At 49.7% G+C, this 18,009-nt stretch overlaps 1 protein-coding gene across 1 annotated transcript in view; it reads left to right on the forward strand.

The window, feature by feature from the left end:
• Positions 1-5,978: 5,978 nt before the first annotated feature.
• The window catches only part of LOC309514808 (uncharacterized protein), a 62,739-nt gene continuing 50,708 nt past the window's right edge, over positions 5,979-18,009 (forward strand). Inside the window, exon 1 of the mRNA XM_082192125.1 lies at positions 5,979-6,266. Within this exon, the coding sequence (XP_082048251.1) occupies positions 6,191-6,266 (76 nt within the window). The 5' untranslated portion in view covers positions 5,979-6,190. The remainder of the gene's footprint in view (positions 6,267-18,009) is intronic.

The following is an 18,009-nucleotide window of genomic DNA, read 5'->3' on the forward strand; positions in this document are numbered from 1 at the left end:
GACTGGCTTCTGCTGGCTCCAGAATAAGTCGCAGCACCCACAAAGCGAAAAACGCGATCGGTTTTCCGGTCACATGCTGTCTCGTGTTGGAAACTGGCGACTGGGGACAGCTCCACCCCTGGACACGGAAGCACCGTGTGGCCCAGACCAAAAGTGAAGTCTCTGCTTGAAGTCAGGCCACTAATAATAATAATAATAATAATAAAATAAATTATTTATTTATTCATTCATTCATTCCCTGACCCATCTCTGGGCAGCTTCCAACAAAATATTAAAATACAATAGTCCTTCAGTTATTAAAAGCTTCCCTAAACAGGGCTGCCTTCAGATGTCTTCTAAAAGTCAGGTTGGAGGGTGTTCCACAGGACGGGAGCCACCACCGAGTAGGCCCTCTGCCTGGTTCCCGGTAACTTGGCTTCTCGCAGGGAGGGAGCCGCCAGAAGGCCCTCAGAGCTGGACCTCAGTGTCCGGGCAGAACGATGGAGGTGGAGATGCTCCTTCAGGCTGAGGCCGTTTAGGGCTTTCAAGGTCAGCACCAACACTCTGAATTGTGCTCGGAAACATACTGGGAGCCAATGTAGGTCTTTCAAGACCGGTGTTATGTGGTCTCGGCGGCCGCTCCCAGTCACCAGTCTGGCTGCCACATTCTGGATTAGTTGCAGTTTCTGGGTCAACTTCAAAGGTAGCCCCACATAGAGTGCATTGCAGTAGTCCAAGCGGGAGATAACCAGAGCATGCACCACTCTGGTGAGACAGTCTGCGGGCAGGGAGGGTCTCATCCTGTATAGCAGATGGAGCTGGGAGACAGCTGCCCTGGACACAGAATTGACCTGTGCCTCCATGGACAGCTGTGAGTCCAGAATGACTCCCAGGCTGCGCACCTGGTCCTTCAGGGGCACAGTTACCCCATTCAGGACCAGTCCTTCACACCTGCCCATCCCCTGACCCCACAAAACAGTACTTCTGTCTTGTCAGGATTCAACCTCAATCTGTTAGCCGCCATCCATCCTCCAACTGCCTCCAGGCACTCCAGAAAAAGTGATTCCACATCCTTACTACTCCCGTTGGGATTTTTATGTGTGACTGGTAAGTGCGCATGCAATTTTGCGTGCAATCAGATACCACATTCACGGAATTTGCTGTTGCAGACTTAGTTCTTCAGAAAACCTGCAAGTCCTCAAGGCTGAAAATAGAGCCTTGAATCAGATTTTGAGTAGTTGGTATTTTGCTCACCATTAATCTTGTATTGGGGACACGGGTGGTGCTGTGGGTTAAACCACAGAGCCTAGGACTTGCCGATCAGAAGGTCAGCGGTTCGAATCCCCACGACGGAGTGAGCTCCCGTTTCTCAGTCCCTGCTCCTGCCAACCTAGCAGTTCGAAAGCACGTCAAAGTGCAAGTAGATAAATAGGTACCGCTCCGGCGGGAAGGTAAATGGCGTTTCCGTGCGCTGATCTGGTTTGCCAGAAACAACTTAGTCATGCTGGCCACATGACCCGGAAGCTGTACGCCGGCTCCCTCGGCCAGTAAAGTGAAATGAGCGCCGCAACCCCAGAGTCGCCCATGACTGGACCTAATGGTCAGGGGGCCCTTTACCTTTAATCTCATATTGAGGAAAAGGGGGAGGGGAGAATTAGCCCTAAGGTCCCCACAGCTCTAACCCTCCCCCTTCCCCACAGCAAATAAACATAATTTTTACTGACCTATAATCTTTCTTTCTTTCTTTCTTTCTTTCTTTCTTTCTTTCTTTCTTTCTCTCTCAGATCCATCCTTGCAGCATTAAGTTTCGAAAATGTTCCTGGTCCATTGCCAAAGGAACAAAACAGAGAGGCGAGTTTATAAAAGGCATACCCATTTATTATGTCTGTGCTGCCCTAGTTTATGGATCAAGAGATCATTTTTTCGCAGCTGAAGGTAACAATATTCAGAGAGAGAGAGGTGGGGGGGGGTAGATGTCTGTTGCGGCAACATTGCATTGCAACGAACTGCAATGTGGCCTCTGCCAGCATCCTAAGAGGATATGCAAATTATGGAAATTACAAGCCCCTAAAATGTACAGATTACAGATGTCCTCTGCATTGTTCGGGGCTTCCAATGTGGCCCTCGATGAAATGTAGCTTTTGTCCTGGCCTTTGGCACCTAAGATTCACACACAAACCTCTATCTATCATGCACTATTGCAGAATCACAGACTTGTTGAGCTGGAGGGTCATCTAGTTCAGGGGTCAGCAAACTTTTTTTTTTAATTTTTATTGATTTTAACATAAAAATTATAAAATGTACCACAAAACTTATCACTTATACAATCTTTTTAGACTTCCATCAGCACCTCTGATGATCCACCGTTTTAATCACTTCTTATGCATTTCTTAACTTTATATTGCCTCTTAACAAATCATCCTTCTCCTTCTCCAATTTTGCAATACTTCCAATAAAACTCCTCACAAAACCTCTTGCAAACCTGATCTTCACAAATACTTTTGAAGTAGTCCGTAAATTTACTCCAGTCTTCCGTGAATTTCTGGTCCCGGCGGTTTCGAATCCTTCCTGTTAGTTTATCTAATTCTGCATAGTCCATTAACTTCATCCTCCATTCTTCAATCTTCGGTAATTCTTCTTGCTTCCATTTTTGGGCCAGTAATATTCTTGCTGCTGTTATTGCATATAAAAAGAGCTTATATTCCTTTCTATTTATATCACTCCCAACAATGCCCAGTAAAAATGCTTCTGGTTTCTTTATGAATGTATATTTCAACATTTTTTTCATCTCGTTATATATCATGTCCCAGAAGAATTTCACCTTTTTACATTCCCACCACAAGGGGCCAGCAAACTTCCCGCGCTTCGGGCCGGTGTCTCCATCACCGATCGTGCGGCGGGCTGGAGGGCAGGGGAAGCGTGTGCCCATACATGTGAACACACGCTATTTCCGGGGAGGGAGGGAAGTCGTTGAAGATTTGGTTATAATGAAAGATGCTCATTTTGAAATGTATAATCTGAAAAGTTAATAAAAAATATTTTAAAAATAAGAAGTGCTCTCTCAGTTTTCTCCCCTAGCCATTTTCATCCCCCCATGAACAGCCTTACCTTCCATTTCCCGATTGCACAAGCGGTCAGTTGGCTTATAGATCCCATTCAAAGTGCTGGTTTTGACTAATAAAGCCTTAAATGACTCAGGACCCCAATACAACAAGGTCTGCGTCTCCCCATATGAACTACCCTGGACCCTGAGATCATTTTCTGAGGCCCTCCGCGTGCCTCTTCCATGAGAGGTCCAGAGGGTGGCAACATGAGAACAGGGCCTTCTCTGCAGTGGCTCCCTGTCTGTGGAATGCTCTCCCCAAAGAGGTTCATTATACACCTTTAGGCAAAAATGTCTTTGTCCATGGAGTTTTCTTGGCAGGGATACTGAGGTGGCTTGCCGGTTCCTGCTCCAGGTGGATCACGTTTGGTCAAAACTCTCCACTAGGACCTGTCCATCTTGGGTGGCCCTGCATGGCATAGTTCATAGCTTCTCTGAGTTGTTCAAGCCCCTTCGCCACGGCAAGGCAGCGATCCATGAAGGGGTCCATGAAGGTCCATTTAGTTAAAGCCATGGTTTTCCCAGTAGTGATGTATGGAAGTGAGAGCTGGACCATAAAGAAGGCTGATCGCCGAAGAATGGGTGCTTTTGAATTCTGGTGCTGGAGGAGACTCTTGAGAGTCCCATGGACTGCAAGAAGATCAAACGTATCCATTCTGAAGGAAATCAGCCCTGAGTGCTCACTGGAAGGACAGACCCTGAAGCTGAGGCTCCAAGACTTTGGCCACCTCATGAGAAGAGAAGACTCCCTGGAAAAGACCCTGATGCTGGGAAAGATGGAGGGCACAAGGAGAAGGGGATGATGGAGGACAAGATGGTGGGACAGTGTTCTGGAAGCTACCAGCATGAGTTTGACCAAACTGTGGGAGGCAGTGGAAGACAGGAGTGCCTGGCGTGCTCTGGTCCAGGGGGTCACGAAGAGTCAGACACTACTAAACAATTAAACAACAACAAGGCAAAAAAGTTCCTCTTCAACCAGATCTTGGGCTGATCGACATCCCATATCCTTTTAAATGTGTTTGTGGCAGCGAGGGGCATTATTGGCTTGTGGTCCCCCCCACTCGAATTGGAACCACAAGGATAATTTAGTCCAACTCCCTGCAATGCATGAATCTTTTGCCCACTGTGGGGCTGGAATCCACGGTGCTGAGATTAAGGGTCTTGCGCTGACGGAACCATACTTTCTGTTCCTGTTTGCATTCTGCATCTTGTGCTTTTTGCCTTGTATTTGTGTGTTGTGCGCTGCCTTGAGACGAAGGGAGGGATACGTATTTAATACAGATTTAGGGAATTTTAAAAAAATGTTTTATTATGTTTTGTATAGATTGGGAGCCGCCCAGGGTGGCTGTGGCAACCCAGTCAGATGGACGGAGTACTAGTACTATTACTAATATTCAGTGTGTGTTTTTCCCCCTGGGGGGACGCATGCACCTAAATATTTTGTGAATCTTTTGTCCATTTACTGTATTCATTTCCCCTGATCTGAGCTATAAAATGGGGATTTTCTTGAGACAAATGAGAGTACCCCTGAAACATAAAAAGCACTGCTAATATTAATAATAAATATAACAACAACAACAACAATGGATGGTGGCTAACAGATTGAGGTTGAATCCTGACAAGACAGAAGTACTGTTTTTTGGAGACAGGAGGCGGGCAGGTGTGGAGGATTCCCTGGTCCCGAATGGGGTAACTGTGCCCCTGAAGGACCAGGTGCGCAGCCTGGGAGTCATTTTGGACTCACAGCTGTCTGTCCCTGGAGGTGCAGGTCGATTCTGTGTCCAGGGCAGCTGTCTACCAGCTCCATCTGGTATGCAGGATGAGACCCTGCCTGCCCGCGGACTGCCTCGCCAGAGCGGTGCATGCTCTGATTATCTCCCGCTTGGACTACTGCAATGTGCTGTATGTGGGGCTACCTTTGAAGGTCACCTGGAAACTACAACTAATCCAGAATGCGGCAGCTGGACTGGTGACTGGGAGTGGCCACCAAGACCATATAACACCGGTTCTGAGAGATCTGCATTGGCTCCCAGTACGTTTCCGAGCACAATTCAAAGTGTTGGTGCTGACCTTTAAAGCCCTAAAAGGCCTCGGTCCAGGCAGAGAGCCTTCTTGGTGGTGACTCCTGCGCTGTGGAACTCCCTCCCACCAGATGTCAAAGAGAACAACAACTACCTGACTTTTAGAAGACATCTGAAGGCAGCCCTGTTTAGGGAAGCTTTTAATGCTTAATTATTGTTGTTGTTGTTTAGTCGTTTAGTCGTGTCTGACTCTTCCTGACCCCCTGTACCAGAGCACACCAGGCACTTCTGTCTTCCACTGCCTCCTGCAGTTTAGTCAAACTCATTTAATGCTTAATAGGTTATTGTATTTTGCTGTTCTGTTGGAGGCCGCCCAGAGTGGCTGGGGAAGCCCAGCCAGATGGGCGAGGTATAACTAATAAATTATTATTGTTGTCGTCATTATTATTAACCTGCTGGATCAGGCCGGGGGGGCCCCTATCCTGCCCTCGCCTGGCCAATGCCCACGACGGGGCACCCACAAACCTGCCTTGAAGAGCAAAACTCTCCTTTCCTGTGGCTTCCAGAAACTGGATTTTGGGTGGACGAGGGAGGATGGAGAGAGAGAGAGCAGAGGCTCTTGCTCCCTGCTAGGCTGATGCAATTGCCCTGGAGGGATCAGGGCCCTCTTGTCTGGCCTGGCCTGTCTCTCTCTGTCTTTTCTGCAGTACCAGGCGCCCCCGGCTTCCACAATTTCCACACCCTCCCTGCTATAGAGGGAGCTGCTGCTGCTGCTGACATCATTGAGGATGACAGAGCTGTTCAGGCAGCGAGGGGGGAGCAGCAGCAGCCTGGTCCAGCCTCCCTCTCCCCCCTCCCCACCTCTGAGCTGGATTCTCCCAGGTCCCCCCCCCCTCCCTCTACGGCGCAGGCTCCATCCCACCTCATCCTCCCTCCAGCCTGCAGAGCGCATCAGAAGCGCCTGGTCCCTTCTCCGCATCTCTCTCTCCATCTCTCTCCATCCAGCCGCCTTGCCTGGCAACTCTAAACGCCCCCCCCCCTCAAGACCACTTCACGCCCCCCCCCAAACCCCGCTGGATGCCACACCATGCCCGGAGAAGCCCTCAAGAGCCAGGAGGCCACGCGGGCCAAGGACCCAGGCGTCCTGAGGATACCTGAGACAGGTGAGTGCCGAGGTTTCTCTTCCCTTCTCCATCTCCAAAGGCGCACTGCTGAGCTGGCCAAAGGCGGCGGCGTGGGGGGGGGGAGGAGGAGGGAAGGAGGGTTTTTTTGTGTGGGGGGGGGCAATGTAAGCAAGGCACAAAGAGGGGGGCGGGGGTGGGGAAATGGAAGCAGGAATGGCAGGTTGGGAAACGTAGGGGCAGTTTTGGGGGGCGGGAGGGGCGGAGAATGCCTTCTCTGATCGGATGGTGGCTGGTTAGGCTGCCTGGATGTGGGGCAGAGCAGTTTTTTTTGGGGGGGTGTTCTGATGGGGGGCAGAACATGGAGAACGCCTGGGTTATTTCTCGGAAGGTGTGTGGATGTAGAGAAAGCAAGGAGACTCTCCTTTCCCCCCTCCCCTTCTTAACGCGCCCCCTCCCTCCCTCAAGGCCCCTCTCCCTTATCCTCAACCCCCAAGCCCCAAAAGATATGGGGCTTAGGAGGGTCTCCCAAGGACCTGGCTATCTGAGGACACCCCCCTTCCCTAAGGCTGACCTCTCTTTTCTTTGGGGGGGGAGCAAAGGACTTTCCTCCCCCCAATGCACAGATTGTGGGTCGCTCTGAAAAGTTTTCCCTTCTTTGTTTTGGGAGATCTAGTCATTGCTCCAGGGGGGCAGAGACCCTGGGGGGGACTTGATCTGTGTTTGCATTTTGGGGGGGGGGCATAGTAACTTTCCCAAGCTTGGCTGAGAGGTAGGGAAGCGAGGCAGCAGCCGCCCTGTCCATCGCTCTCTGGGTGGGTGGGAAGGAGACCCTGCTGCTTTACCCACTGCTCATCACTGCCCTGCCTAATCCTAAGCGGCCCCACAGTCAAACATCACATCCCTTACGCTGCCCCACAGAGTAGCTCTTGAAAGCCCTTCGTGGCGATGATGTTCTCCCGGTGGCATCCTTGTTTGCACAGAAGAACTACCCCCAAAAGAAGGGGCGGTAATCTCCAGGCGTGTCAGCACCTTTCTGACACCCCTGGGTGCCATTTAGGGGGGGCGAGAGACCCCGCCCCCCTGCTCAGGCTGCTGCTAATCCATCCCTTTGGATCCACCAGTATTTTCAGCCAACTCACTTGTTCTGCCCATCGGGGCTTATTGTTCCGAACTGTAAAATGGGCCCATGAAGTTGACCTGCGAGTCGAAAGCGCAAATCTTTCTATGGGTGGTTGGCTAGCTTGACCCGTGTCGGTTATGTGGGGCAGACCTGCGGGTTGCCTGCTGGATGCGAGAGAAAAACGAACCACAACAAATGCTTTTTTTAAAAACGCAGAGCTTAGTTCCTTGCAATATAATGTGTGACGTGTCCGAGGAAGGGCCTTCGCAGCTTGTCAGCCTCTGCTTCCAAATCTACTCCCCCCCCCCCGCTTAAACAAAAACCCATGCAATGATGCCTCTGCTAAACCCAACTTAAATATATATATTTTAATCCATGCAAATTAAGCGCGATTGGTTTTCTCTTTGCCCCAACCTCTGGGATAATTGGCAGTGTTGCCTAAGGGTTATGGCGCCCCTTCGCCCCCATAACCCAGAATCCGGATAAGAGTTTAAGGGCTGCAGGGACTGGTGGGGTTTTTTGGGGGGGCGGGGATATCAGGTGATTGGGGTTTCCCCTTTGATTCTGCCAGACATAGAGGACATTGCCTCGTTTTCTGCTGCGTAATACTATGACTTGCCCCAAGACCTTGCCATAAGGCGGGACATTGTCCTTCTAAATAACTCGGCGTACCAAGGGTGAAGGCAAGACACTGACCCCCCCCATCGTCTCTGCATCCTTACTCAGCAATAAATCCCACTTTAATACGATAGACCTGGAGAACAAAAAAACTATGTAGGGGATTGAAAGCTTATGCGATAAGCAGGTTTCTACGCAAGTAAGTCTTTCTGGGTTCATCTGCGCTGGGTCACACCTGCAGGAAATCGCTCCTTTTAGCAACTTTAATGTGAATAAGCTGCATTTTTTTTTAACCGTCTCCTCCCACCCGCCTCTGATCTCCCTCCTTGCAATGTTTCTGTATGCAGAGATAGGAACATTCATTGGCAGCGGCCTTAAACTGAGTCAGACTCGCCGGTTTATCTAGCTCAGAATTGTTGACACTGACTGGCAGAGTTTGGGTCAGGGGAAATTTCTCATATCTACCCAGAGACGCCACTGGAGGTTGAACGAATGAATTTTTGTTATTACAGTCACAGACCAGTTTGGGGCAACTTACAATATCGGGAAAATCAGAAAACACAACAGGAATACATTGAATTGCAAGTGGGTATAACAGAGACAATTCAGATATAGGTAAAGGTAAAGGGACCCCTGATCATTAGGTCCAGTCGTGGCCGTCTCTGGGGTTGTGGTGCTTGTCTCGCTTTATTGGCCGAGGGAGCCGGTGTACAGCTTCCGGGTCATGTGGCCAACATGACTAAGCCTCTTCTGGTGAACCAGAGCAGCGCACGGAAACGCCGTTCACCTTCCCGCCGGAGTGGTACCTACTTATCTACTTGCACTTTGAGGTGCTATTGAACTGCTAGGTGGGCAGGAGCAGGGACCGAGCAATGGGAGCTCTCCCCGTCGTCGCGGGGATTCGAACCACCGACCTTCTGATCGGCAAGTCCTAGGCTCTGTGGTTTAACCCACAGCGCCACCTGCGTCCCATACAATTCAGATATAGTGGCAGTTAAATCTGGATCACTAAAATATGACCTAAAATTATAATTTAAAACCTGAATCGTTTTGGTAGCACAGCTTGTTCCCTAAGTTTTATGGCAGCCGCACAGAACTGCAGGTTGAACTTCCCATGTTCAAAAGAGACGCTCTGCCCCATTTTGTTACAGCCCTTCCCCAAGGCAAATAACTGGAATTCGGATAACCACGTTTGGTCGTCTTGCTGGTACTGAGCTCTCTTAGGAAGTGGAATGAGTGGATCCCGAAATTTGTGCCTTCAGGAAAAAGAAAGGGGTGTGGCTATGCGGCCAAAAACTTGCTCAGTTCTCCAGGGGCTCATCTTTAAAATTTTATTGGGCAGCAGGCAGGAGAAGGAAGAGAAGCATGTGTTTGGGTTTTTTTTATAAAAAAAATATTCAAAGTTATAACAAAATATATTTTCCAAAAACATATCCTTATTCCCCCCCCCATTTTTCTTCCCCCCACAAAACCCCACCCCCACCCCCCAACTTCCCTCAGTTCCATTCTTTGGCTTCTCCAATAATGCTATTTTCTGCATGTTACAAAGTTGTATAGATCCTCAAACTGTTTAGCTGATTATTATCAATAAAAGGTTTGTGAATGTTTATTCAAAACCTGCCAAGGAGTCCAGTTCACTTTGTTGCGTCTTCAGATACTTTGCAAAGGGTTCCAATTCATCCTTAAAGTCACAGTTATCCTTGTCCCGTAGCTTATATGTCAGTTTTGCCAGTTCTGCATAGTGCATCAATTTTTCTTGCCATGATTCTTTAGTTGGGGTTTCTTCAGTCTTCCATCCTTGTGCTACCAGAACTCTCGCGGCCGTTGTTGCATACATGAAAATGTTTTTCAACTTTTTTGGCAGGTCTTTGCCTACAATCCCCAACAAAAATGCCTCGGGTTTTTTAACAAATGTTAAATGGAACATTTTCTTCAGTTCATTGTATATCATTTCCCAAAATTTTTTAATTACTTTACAATCCCACCACATATGATGCTTCCTGTCTTCCTGAGTGATGCTTCCTGTCTTCGTTTGTAACTGTGTACTTGGCTTGCGGAAGGAAGTGCCTCCATCCCTGCCTACAGCTCCTCAAAGCTGTCCCCCATCGTTCTGCCCGGATGCTGAGGTCCAGCACCGAGGGCCTTCTGGCGGTTCCCTCACTGCGAGAAGCAAAGCTACAGGGAACCAGGCAGAGGGCCTTCTCGGTGGTGGCGCCCGCCCTGTGGAACGCTTTCCCATCAGATATCAAAGGGATAAACAACTACCTGACATTCAGAAGACATCTTAAGGCATCCCTCTTCAGGGAAGTTTTTAATGGGTGACATTTTAGTGTATTTTTGGTCTCTGTGGAAGCCACCCAGAGTGGCTGGGGAAACCCAGCCAGATGAGCGGGGTACAAATAATAAATTATTATTATTATTATTATTATTATTATTATTATTATTAGTAGTAGTAGTAGTATCCAAGACCAGCAAAGTTTGGCAAGGGATGGGAGGCTTTGCATTGGGAATGTCAGGGTTCTGGTTCCTGGTCTCTCCAAATCAAAGGATTTCAGGTACCAGGTAATAATAATAATAATAATAATAATAATAATAATAATAATAATAATTTATTTATACCCTGCCCATCTGGTTGAGTTTCCCCAGCCACTCTGGATGGCTTCCAATCAAGTGTTAAAAACAATACAGCATTAAATATTAAAAACTTCCCTAAACAGGGCTGCCTTCAGATATTTTTTAAAGAGAAGATAGCTACTTATTTCCTTCACATCTGAAGGGAGGGCGTTCCACAGGGCGGGTACCACCACCGAGAAGGCCCTCTGCCTGGTTCCCTGTAACCTCACTTCTCGCAATGAGGGAACCGCCAGAAGGCCCTCGGCGCTGGACCTCAGTGTCCGGGCTGAACGATGGGGGTGGAGACGCTCCTTCAGGTCTACTGGGCCAAGGCCGTTTAGGGCTTTAAAGGTCAGCACCAACACTTTGAATTGTGCTCGGAAATGTACTGGGAGCCAATGTAGGTCTTTCAAGACCAGTGTTATGTGGTCTCGGCAGCCGCTCCCAGTCACCAGTCTAGCTGCCGCATTCTGGATTAGTTGTAGTTTCCGGGTCACCTTCAAAGGTAGCTCCACGTAGAGCACATTGCAGTAGTCCAAGCGGGAGATAACCAGAGCGTGCACCACTCTGGCAAGACAGTCCGCGGGCAGGAAGGGTCTCATCCTGCGTACCAGATGGAGCTGGTAGACAGCCGCCCTGGACACAGAATTGACCTGCGCCTCCATGGACAGCTGTGAGTCCAGAATGACTCCCAGGCTGCGCACCTGGTCCTTCAGGGGCACAGTTGCCCCATTCAGGAGCAGGGAATCCTCCACACCTGCCCGCCCCCTCTCCCCCAAAAACAGTACTTCTGTCTTGTCAGGATTCAACCTCAATCTGTTGGCCGTCATCCATCCTCCAACTGTCTCCAGACACTCACGCAGGACCTTCACTCATTGGAAACTCGTCTCTCTGGGGAGCCCCTGTCGGCCTCTGGAACTACTCAGGATCGGGACCCAAACATGACGCTTCAGGCCCCTCTGACTGACCCTTGCGGCTCTCCCCCCTGCACCACCAGCCCCTCTTTCCAGGCCATGCCTCTCACCTGCCCTCCTCTGTGCCCTCCTTGAACAATTTTACCTGTCTGGAATGGGTCCTTGAACTCTGAGAATTCGTCATGCCTTCCTGGGTGGAGAGATGTCGGAGGGGTGTGGGTGTCGAAACCTCTGATTTCTGTATGGCTGAAATATACAAAGGATCGCTCACTTGGTTAGAGCATGGTGCTGATAAGGCCAAGGTTGCAGGTTCGATCCCTGGATGGGACACTTGCATATTCATTCATCGCAAGAAGTTGAATTAGAGCAGCAAACTTTTTCAGCTGTGGGCCGGTCCCCCATCCCTCAGACCATGGGGGGGGGCGGGGCGGACTATATTGTTTTGGGGGGGAGTGAACAAATTCCTATGTCCCACAAATAACCCAGAGATGCATTTGAAATAAAAGGACACATTCTACTCGTATAAAAACACACTGATTCCTGGACCATCCGGGGGCCGGATTGAGAAGGCGATTGGGCCACATCCAGCCCATGGGCCTTAGGTTGCCGACCCCTGGATTAGACAATCCTTAGGGTCCCTTCCAATTCTGCAATTGGACACACCCACTTCTGCCACTGACCCCACCCACTTTTCCCTCTGGACACACCCACTTCTGCCACTGACCACACCCACCTTTTGCTCCATGACACACCCACTTCTGCCACTGACCCCACCCACTTTTCCCTCTGGACACACCCACTTCTGCCACTGATCACACCCACCTTTTGTCTCTGGACACACCCACTTCTGCCTCTGACCCCACCCACTTTTTGCCTCTGGACACACCCTCTTCTGCCTCTGACCCCACCCACTTTTTGCCTCTGGACACACCCACTTCTGCCTCTGACCACACCCACTTTTCCTCTGGACACACCCACTTCTGCCTCTGACCACACCCAAATATGTTGTATGATTTATTTTTTTTAATTCCATGTAAAAATTAATAAATATATATAGGTAAAGGTACCACTGACCATTAGGTCCAGTCGTGTCTGACTCTGTGTTGCAGCGCTCATCTCGCTTTATTGGCCGAGGGAGCCGGCGTACAGCTTCCGGGTCATGTGGCCAGCATGACTAAGCCGCTTCTGGCGAACCAGAGCAGCGCACGGAAACGCCGTTTACCTTCCCGCCAGAGCGGTACCTATTTATCTACATGCACTGGCGTGCTTTCGAACTGCTAGGTGTGCAGGAGCAGGGACCGAGCAACAGGACCTGACCCCGTCGCGGGGATTCGAACCGCCGACCTTCTGATCGGCAAGTCCTAAGCTCTGTGGTTTAACCCACAGCGCCCCCCGCATCCCTGTTTTGCATGGAGAAGGTTCAATTCCTGGTATTTTCAGGGCTGCCTGAAACCTTGCATAGCGGCTGCCAGCCTGTGCATGGACCCCACTGATAGTTGAACCAATAATCCGATTCCGCATAAGGCAGTGTCCAACATTCGTATGAAGCCGTTCCTTTCTGCCAGGGTGGTTTTTCTGCGTCTGTGTCAGAGATAAAGTTTCTCTTTCTCCCCCAATCTTCACCGATGTCCAAGGAGGGGTTGCCAACATTATCAGTTTCTTTCCTGGCAAGGCTCCTGTGCTTTGTGAGATGTCCGTGGAAGGTGTCTAGACATCTAACAGCGGGTCATTTTCCTGGCTTGGAGATGCAGTGCAGTCTTCACAGACTAAAAATTCTACCTGCTTTTTTTTTTTGGGGGGGGGGAGAAGATGGAGAAGCAGAGGCTCTCCTCTTATACACACAAACACATACGTTGGCAACTTTACTCTTGGGCCGCTACAGCTGAACCCTTTTCCAGCGTTCTGTATCTCCCTCCTTTCCCTCAGTTCTTATGGGGGTTACCAGACAATGTTGTTGTTGTTTAGTCGTGTCCGACTCTTTGTGACCCCCTGGACCAGCGCACGCCAGGCACTTCTGTCTTCCACTGCCTCCCGCAGTTTAGTCAAACTCATGCTGGTAGCTTTGAGAACACTGTCCCACCATCTCGTCCTCTGTCGTCCCCTTCTCCTTGTGCCCTCCATCTTTCCCAACATCAGGGTCTTTTCCAGGGAGTCTTCTCTTCTCTTGAGGTGGCCAAAGTCTTGGAGCCTCAGCTTCAGGATCTGTCCTTCCAGTGAGCACTCAGGGCTGATTTCCTTAAGAATGGATGGGTTGGATCTTCTTGCAGTCCATGGGACTCTCCAGAGTCTCCTCCAGCACCAGAATTCAAAAGCATCCATTCTTTGGCGATCAGCCTTCTTGATGGTCCAGCTCTCACTTCCATACATCACCCCAAAATAACTGACCAAAATAACAGCACCCCATTAGGTCATTGCATTGAGGCTGTCTGAAAAGATCCTCAACACCTGTCGCTGAAAACAGCCAGGTATTGCTTCGCTCCTGATTCCTTCCCTCTGCTTGTTTCCGCTGTGTTGAGCTTTTTAGATTGTAAGGTCTTTGGGGCAAGGACCTTATACTCTGGGCAGATCCACAGCACGACCAACATACATTTACAGCACTTTGCTCCCCCCAGGGAATCCTGGGAGCTGTAGTTTGTTAGCGGTACTGCAAAGTGTAGCTCTGTGAGTGGGAAACTACATTTCCCAGGATTCCTTGGGGGGGAGCAAGCCAAGGGGTTTAAATGTGTGTTTGGATGTGTTTCAGATGCACAGCATGTCTGGCCCATTTGCAAGCATGTGGATGGTGCTAGCTGCAGAGACATAATAATAATAATAATAATAATAATAATAATAATAATAATAATAGATAAATAAATAAGGGGTGGAACTTCTCATTCAGGAAACTAACTCAGAAATAAGTCCCGTTCAGTTCAAAGCGGGGGTCGCTTCCAGGTAAATGAATATATTAAGGGTACATAGAGCGATAACTTTAACAATAAAATACACCCCATATTTTTCTCCCCGCCCTTCCTCCTTTCAGGGCTCCACCCCCCGATCTCTCCCCCCCCTTTTGCACTGATCTTGACATCAGCAAAACCGAAATCAGACTGAGTCATTCTATTGTTCGCCTCCCCTCCCCGCCATGTGTCAAACGAGCTGTCTGCCTCAAAACATCTTTTGCAAAATTAAATTAAACTCCACTTGGAAGTTAGATTTAATTTAATGTCTGCTGGGTGCCTCGTTTGAAACGCACGGCGAAAGAGAAACACAAATGTGCTCCTGGGATGGAGGGGAAAAGGGGGGCAGTCCGTGATGTCACAGGCCCTGGCCAATTAGTGCTGTGCACAGCTGGCGTCTGCCTTGGGCATACAAAGCCTTGGCTGAATCCTGCAGGGACGATTGTTAGATATGAATGGAGGGTGGAGGTCTTCAGTGTTACCTGCCTGTTGTCTTTATTCATGGAAACAGTGCTGCTCTGTGGCGGATTTACGTATAAGCTATAGCTTAAGGTAAAGGTAAAGGGACCCCTGACTGTTAGGTCCAGTTGCAGACGACTCTGGGGTTGCGGCGCTCATCTCGCTTTATTGGCCGAGGGAGCCGGCGTACAGCTCCCGGGTCATGTGGCCGGTATGACTAAGCCGCTTCTGGCGAACCAGAGCAGCACACGGAAATGCCATTTACCTTCCCGCTGGAGCGGTACCTGTTTATCTACTTGCACTTTGACGTGCTTTTGAACTGCTAGGTTGGCAGGAGCTGGGACCCAGCAACGGGAGCTCGCCCCGTCGCGGTGATTCGAACTGCCGACCTTCTGATCGGCAAGTCCTAGGATCAGTGGTTTAACCCACAGAGCCACCCACGTCCCATAAGCTATAGCTTAGCCTCCCCCCAAAAAAAATTAAAGGGGGGGGGGAACTGGATGTACATTTCCAAAATATAAGATAAAAAACAAATAAAATAAAACCTACATAGAGCAACAGTGTTTTGTGTTGTGTAGGCTCCTAAGATGTAAGTCATGGGCCCTGCCTGCTTGCCTGCTCCCTAAAATATCACTGGTTTGCTCTTTTCTATATACAGTGGTGGCCCGGAAGACGAATGCCTCGCAAGACGGAAAACTCGCTAGACGAAAGAGTTTTCCGTTTTGGAGGTGCTTCGCAAAATGAATTTCCTATGGGCTTGCTTCGCAAGACGACAATGTCTTGCGAGTTCCTGCGGGTTTTTTTCCCTCCTCCCCCCTTTTTCTAAGCCGCTTATCAGCTGATCCGATCAGCAGATAAGCCGCCAAAAGCCGCTAATAGCGCTAATCCGCTAATCCGTCAATGGGCTTGCTTCGCAAGACGAAAAAACCGCTAGACGAAGAGAATCACAGAACGGATGCTTTTCGTCTTGTGAGGCACCACTGTATAGGGTGCCTACATTCTGCATGTGCAAATGGCTTGAGATACCTATGAGGTCCATAAATTACCATAGAGCAGGGGTCTGCAACCCGCGGCTCCGGAGCCGCATGTGGCTCTTTTACACCTTTGCCGCGGCTCCGGGGCGGATACTAGCGAGGGGAGGAGGCGCATTGTGCGCCCCGACACTCCCCACTGTGGCGGGCGCTGTACTGGCTGTGACGTCGCATGGGGGCCGTGCGTGTGTTTGTCACGCACCGTCCCGACGTCACCTTCCCGCCCGCCCGCTACATTGTAAGGGGCATGTACGCTGGTCACTGCATTGAAAGGGGGCATGGACGCTGGTCACTGTTTTGAAGGGGAGTGAAGAACACACACACACAAAAAGGTAACTTGTTAATTTAACGTTTATTTCTATGAGGAGGAGTAATTCTGAGGGGTCAAACAAAGAAATAATAAAAAAGTGACAAAAAAGTTATTTTTATAATGACGAGTTTTGCGGCTCCCAGTTTTTTTCCCTTCGGAAACGGGTCCAAGTGGCTCTTTTTGTCTTAAAGGTTGCAGACCCCTGCCATAGAGCATATATTCGACATAAAAAACAGCGACAATTGTTTGTTGACAAAGGACAGCTGGACATCGAAAGGGCCCCATTACCTTCAGGAGCTTAGGGCCTCATCAAACCTAAATCCAGCCCTGAGTGTGGGGTAGTGGTTAGAGTGTTTGACTAGGAGACCTGGGTTCGAATCTCCCGGCAGCCACAAATCTCGCTGGCTGACCTTGGCGGCCAATCACTGTCTCTTGGCCTAATATACTTCACAGGGATGTTGTGAGGATTAAATGAGGAAGGGGAGAACCATGAACCCCACCTTGAGCTAAAAACATTTCTGTCCAGACAAGTGTACCAAGATATTTGGAATGCTGGCGGGTTTCTCGTTTATTGCTGGTTTAAATTTTTCGAAAGTGCTTTTAACATTTCGAACTTCTAAAGTGCTTTTAACAATCTTTTGTTCTTTTTATAAACTGCTCTGACGTTTCCTGCAATCCAACGGTATAGGAATTCTATGAAATAAAATAAATACTTGAATTCCATTAATTCCCCACCCTTCGCCAGCAGGGAGGGTTACAGCAATTTAAAATGCAGAATTTAAAGCAGATTGCAGCCGCAAGAACAGAGTGAGTCTGAAAACACTAAACTCAGGTGTCGAAGACCAGGGTAAAGGGGGACGCCTTCAGCATTTGGCAAAAGTTGTATAGCAAAGAAGTCCCTTGAAATTGTCAGGGCTTTCCCCAAAGAATCGTGGGAGCTGTAGTTTGTGAATTGTGCTGAGATCTGTTAGGAGGAGACCCCGCCATGCACCTCAGAGAACTACAATTCCCAGAATTCCTTGGGAATTGGTGTTGACTCTTAAACTATTCTGGGTTTTAACCAGACATAGGCAAACTCCGCCCTCTGGATGTTTTGGGACTACAACTCCCATCATCCCTAGCTAGCAAGACCAGTGGTCAGGGATGATGGGAATTGTAGTCTCAAAACATCTGGAGGCAGAGTTTGCCTATGCCTGGTTTAAACCGATATATAACGAATTGAAAAGGATGTTTAAAATAATTGTAAAGAACAACAGAAGCTTTTCTTTTGGGAATTATAGGGACAGAACTACCTAAACTGTTTAGAAACTTATTCATGTATGCAGTGGCGTAGCGTGGGGGGTGCCAGGGGTGCCGGCCGCACCGGGCGCAACATCTGGGGGGGCGCGCTCGCTGCCTCCGGAGTCGCCGAAGAGCCTCGGGCGCAGGCTGTAGTGGAGCCGCATGTCTCGCGGAACCGACGAGCTGTGCGCGCGTCCGGGCTGAAGGCGCCCGGCAGGCAGCGGCTCTCAGCGCTCGCCGCGGAGGACGCGCCAGGCAGCCCCTCCTCACAGCCCCGCCTCCGCCGGTGCTGCTGCTGCAGCTGCTGGGCCATGTTGCATTTTCCTCGCCTCTCTGCCCCCCTCCTCCTCCGGGCAAGCGGCGTCGTTTGGGTGGCAGTGCCAGCGGCAACTCGCAGGTTAGGGGTTAGGGGGGGCGCAAATTACGTTCCTTGCCCCGGGTTAGGGGGCGCAAATTACTTGCGTTGCCCCGGGTGCTGACAACTCACGCTACGCCGCTGC

Source organism: Podarcis vaucheri, assembly GCF_965113315.1.
Source record: "Podarcis vaucheri genome assembly, chromosome: 12".
In the NCBI taxonomy this organism is placed as follows: domain Eukaryota; kingdom Metazoa; phylum Chordata; class Lepidosauria; order Squamata; family Lacertidae; genus Podarcis; species Podarcis vaucheri.